At 44.4% G+C, this 5,000-nt stretch overlaps 1 protein-coding gene across 1 annotated transcript in view; it reads left to right on the top strand.

Moving 5' to 3' along the window:
- prex1 (phosphatidylinositol-3,4,5-trisphosphate-dependent Rac exchange factor 1) overlaps nt 1-5,000 on the top strand; it is a gene marked incomplete at its 5' end in the record, with an annotated part of 72,967 nt that overhangs the window by 48,871 nt on the left and 19,096 nt on the right. Inside the window, 5 exons of the mRNA XM_079226363.1 lie at nt 373-521; nt 605-690; nt 1,981-2,120; nt 3,191-3,335; nt 4,758-4,933. Coding sequence (XP_079082489.1) covers nt 373-521; nt 605-690; nt 1,981-2,120; nt 3,191-3,335; nt 4,758-4,933 — 696 coding nt within the window. The remainder of the gene's footprint in view (nt 1-372; nt 522-604; nt 691-1,980; nt 2,121-3,190; nt 3,336-4,757; nt 4,934-5,000) is intronic.

Genomic DNA, 5,000 nt, shown 5'->3' with positions numbered 1-5,000 from the left:
TATATGCACTCCCTCATGTAAAGAAATCTGGTTCATATGCTGGAAAATACACGACAAGACCGAACAGGCTGTGGAAATATTGAGCGGCGCATACTGATTTTCTCTCATGTTTTGGTCCGTCTCCTGCCGTGCTCCTTGGAGGCACATACACCGAACTTGGACTTGTTTCTGGGTTCAGTGAGGTAAAAACTGGGATGATACTCTATCTGAGCTGAATGCTGCACACAGCTTTGGTTTCACTGTGACAATAAAGAGAATGGTGCCCACCTGAAGCTCTTGCTGTGCAAGGGGGGGAGGGGCGGCTTTAGAGGGAGCTGGAAACAAGCTGCAGCCTAAAAATAACCACCATTGTCTATGCGTCTGTCCATCCAGATGGCTGGCCTGCAGGTGGGCAGGAAGATCTACACCATCAACGAGGACCTGCTGTTCCTCAGGCCCTTCTCCGAGGTGGAGACCATGATCAGCCAAGCCTTCTGCATACGACGCTCCCTGCGGCTACTGGTCGCCACCAAGGCCAAGGAGTGAGGGCGCGCACTCTCGCTCAAAAGACACACACACGCTCTCACACACAGGGCTCACTGGTCTGACTTTTTTTCTCACCCAGGATTGTGAAGATCCCGGACAACCCAGACAGCCTGTCCTTCAGACTCTGTGGCTCTGCTCCTCCTCATGTCCACGCTGTCAGAAAAGGTGAGTGACTTAATTTGACAAATGACAAGCAGTATAGGAACAGACATGTAATAATCAAAATGATAAAGCTTCCAATGAAGAAGATGTTTCTTTTTCATCTCCAAACTAAATGTCCTCATTATTAGTTATGGTCTTTCTGTCTTTTACTCGGCTTTCAGGAAAGGGCACAATAAACATTTTACTGTGAACAGATTAATGGGAGTTTGACCTTGTTATTGCAGACTTTTGGTGTCAGAAAGACAAATAATTCTGGGTGAAATCGAGGGGAAATATGAGGTAACTCTAGCCTCCAACCACCTGTTACTTTCTGCTTTTAGTGAGCCTCCATTAGGGTTTTATGGCCACCTGTCAGCCAGACGGGCTGCTGACAGGATTCAAACCCCTAATAGACTCTACTTTTAAGACACACACACACATTTCTTTATGATCGGAGCTAAAAGAGTAATAGGTAACTGAAAAAGCTACTCCACACGTTTGTTCTCCCGTCTCATTCCTCCCGCTCTGTCCTCGTAACCAGATGTTTTCACCACCTACTCGTGTAGGTGGTGAAAACATCGATGAAAACATCGGTGAAACACGAGTGATTCATGACAAGTTAAATGAGGGATTAATCCAGATGTATAAACCAGACGGGAGCAAGAGAGGACATAAACATACACACATATACAGCGTTTTACTTTGCTTTATTATGACTGGGGGACTTCTCTGCTTCCTCTCGCCCTCGGTTCTCCCCCGTTTCTCCCCTCCCTCTCCACGCGGTTTCTCCGCTCTTTCCCAGTGTCTTGTATCACATGTGGACTCTCTGCTAAATCAGTTCCAAAAGCAGTCCCCCTGTGTGACATCCATGCGTGGGGTCAAGTAGCCCCAGGGTTAGGTAATTGTTGGCGCGCTTGGGTGGGAGTGATGCCAGTGCGGGTATTTTTAGGTCGGAGAGGAAGACGATGGAGGTGTTGATTGGACTTCCAGGCCATTAGTAGCTTGGGACAGCGTGTTACGGCATTGAGCTGAGTAATTTTCTATTTTCCCCAGAGTAACAAAACGTGCAAGGTTATGTGCTCATGTGGGAATTGAGGCTAAAACCAGATCCCATATAAAGTTAACTAGATTTAATATTTTGGAGAATTTTCTTTTTTCTAGATACGGCAAATATGTGTATGACACTTTGAACTCCTCCTTTTACCTGTCTTACGTGACATCTTTTCACAATTGCCCCATGTGTTTTGTGTACAATTCCACTGTGCTTGCATCACCTTGTGACCTTTGACCTCTGATCCTGTTCTGACACTGCAGGCTGGGAGGCAGCGGGGTCAGGTCTTCAGCCCGGCCAGGTGGTCCTGAAGGTCAACGGCAACAACGTCAACCGCAGTGACTACCAAGAGGCCCTGGAGTACTTCGCTGCGCAGCACACGCACCAGGAGCCTCCCCAAGTGGTGAGGAGACACGTGAAAACCAACAGAGACTGAAGCAGGTTTTGTAGTTTCCTAGCTGGGCATTTATTGAGTGTTTGAAAAGAAACACAATCTTGTCAGTTGTAGGTTTGGAGGTTTAATTAATCAGGTCATTCAGCAATGCCGGACAGGCTCACTATAGTCACATTTGATGAGCTAGCAGACTGGAAAGTGACCTAGACATTCCTGCTCTGAGACGGTACATAAAACAGCATTAGCTTTAGTTGGAGCTACAATGTGTGTTTGTAAAGAAGGATTCATTTCAAATCTTCATCTCTGTGGGTTTCTTCATTTCATTAGCGTTCCAACAGTGGGTGGCCTAGTGATCTCGAACATAAATCACTGGCTGACACGTTGTCACTGCAGGCCACTTGTAGTCAGGGCTGAACATTTTTCAGCTCGGGATACAACGCCCGGAGAGAAAAGATAGCCCCGAGCAACAAATAAACAATCTATTTCCACTGAACTTTCATCCACTCATTTGGCTGATATTCTGTTTTTCTTTTTCTTTTCTTTTTAAGAGCCATAAGTGGTTTACACATCATATAGCTAACTTTCAAACCCCGTGTCTGATTGTTCGGACATTCGTACAGCAGCGGCCTGTGGCTCCAGGCGGGCATTTCACAGGTCTGCCGTCAATGTAAGATGTCCTGCTCTCCGTGTGAAGCACATTGTTTTGTTTTATTTTGCCTGGTCTACTGGCTCAGCTGAGCAGCCTTGTCTTGTTTCAGTAAATGTTTGCCGGTTCATTTAACAGCAGGATACATTAGATGTAGATGTGGCTGACTGCACTGCTGGTTTTGGGGCGGTGAAATCAACCCTGATTACCTTGTCAGGTGAAAATGTCCACAGGCCATGTAAAAATACTTCAGATTCTTGCCTTCAAATTCTGTGTATAAAAAACAAGAAATTGCACATACTGTTACTTGAGCATTGCCAAATAAAACCTAATTATTTTTCTTTCATGCTCTCTCCCTTGATCTCACCTGTACGTCACCTTTCTCTTTTTGCACGTTTTAGTAATACCATGTAATATCATGTGTCCCCGCCAGTGTCAGTGGGTGTATCGTGCATTCGAGGATGTGGAGGAGCTCCAAAAAGAAAGGGGTGCAGGCGAGAAGGAGGAGAGTCCTTTCAGTCCTTATCCAGCGGCGAACAGCTCGGACCACGAGGAGGAGAACGGCACCAATGGAACAGGTGAAACGCAATGTTCCGCTTTTAAAATTTTTTATATATCCGATTAATGAGTTTTAGCCAATGCTGAATTCAAGTGTAACCGGCTCTGACCTGGTCAGAACTTAGGGGGAGCGCCTACTCCCTACGCCAGCCGTGTAAGGAGGGCACGGATGTTAAAAACCCCATTCGTTCGGTTTTCCCCCGTGGCCTACCTATTTCATTGAGCCACAGTGATCCACCGGACTGTTTCCTCTAACAGGAAAGGAAGATGAATCGTTTTACACACAGTGCAACCCAAACAATTACTTGCATCCAGTATCATATGTTTAAAAAGCTACAAGAGCAAAAGTCACATTGTAATTCATCAACCGTTTCTTTTTTGTCTTGGAGAAAATCCCTGCAGCGCTTAGAAGCAGTTACCAGTAATTACAAGTATAAGAAAGTCTCGGTTTGATTTCTCAAACCAAGTGGTTCCATCTCCAGTGTATTTAAGCACAATTTCACTCAAAACAATTAGCATAATGCAGCATGATAAAAAGACTATTTCAATCAAAACAATTAGTTATAATGCATCGTGATAAAAGATAATTTTACTTAAAACCATTTATAATGCATTGTGATATAAGACTATTTCACTTAAAGCAATTTAGTTATAATGCAGCGTGATAAAATACTATTTCACTCAAAGCAATTTAGTTATAATGCATAAAGAGAAAATGAAAAGAACTTGGAAAAGAAAAGAGAAGAACTCGTACTTTATATAACCCAATCCTCAATACAAGTATCACAATCCTGTTAATTGTATATTTCTTCTACCCAATTATGAGCAGCAAGTTTTATTTCAGGCTGCAAAAAGCATTGGAACAGCGTTACTCGGGAATGTGCTTTAATATAAACTGGCTGCTTTGTGTGTTCGTGTAGATGGATTGCAGGCTTGATATATTGCCGTCAAAAACAATGCATCAGAACATTATGTTACACCTAAAATGCTATTTTCAGTTACTAAATCGATTCATACTATAATCGTCTATTCCAAAGCATTTATTTTTATTTTATTTACCACATTTTTAGGCATAACTCTAGATCTTCTTTTTCTCTGAATTCACAATGCTGGTCTTTTTTTTCTGGCAAATACATTTGGGATTTGGTACATAAATGGTAAATGGACCGTACTTGTACTTGTAGCGCTTTTCTAGTCTTCCGACCACTCAAAGTGCTTCCACACTACTTCATTATTCACCCCGATGATGGGGGGTACCGATCAAGGTGCCACCTGCCCATCAGGACTAGCTAACCATTCATACCCCGCAAGCGGTGGCAAATGTCTTGGCCAAGGACACATCGACATGGACTAGCGGAGCTGGGGATCGAACCACCCATCCTTTGATTGAATCCGAGTGCAGAGTTTACACACTGACAACAAGTGGAAATCGTGCTCCACAGACCACCGGCTGGGCAGACTCTCCCTCTCCGATGAGTTGCCGCTGGTCAGCATGACGGTAGATAACGTCCACCTGGAGCACGGCGTCGTCTACGAGTACGTCAGCACGGCCGGCATCAAGAGCCACGTCCTGGAGAAGATGGTGGAGCCCAAGGGCTGCTTCAGCCTCACTGCCAAGGTAGATACGGGAAAATGTGGAGAAAGTGTGATTATCTGAAGCTAATGAGCTCATTTGTAGCTAAATG

The sequence above is a fragment of the Taurulus bubalis genome, assembly GCF_910589615.1.
Source record: "Taurulus bubalis genome assembly, chromosome: 11".
NCBI classification, from domain to species: Eukaryota; Metazoa; Chordata; class Actinopteri; order Perciformes; family Cottidae; genus Taurulus; species Taurulus bubalis.
The sequence above is the reverse complement of the archived record's forward strand: the minus strand, read 5'-3'. Positions and strand labels throughout refer to the sequence as shown.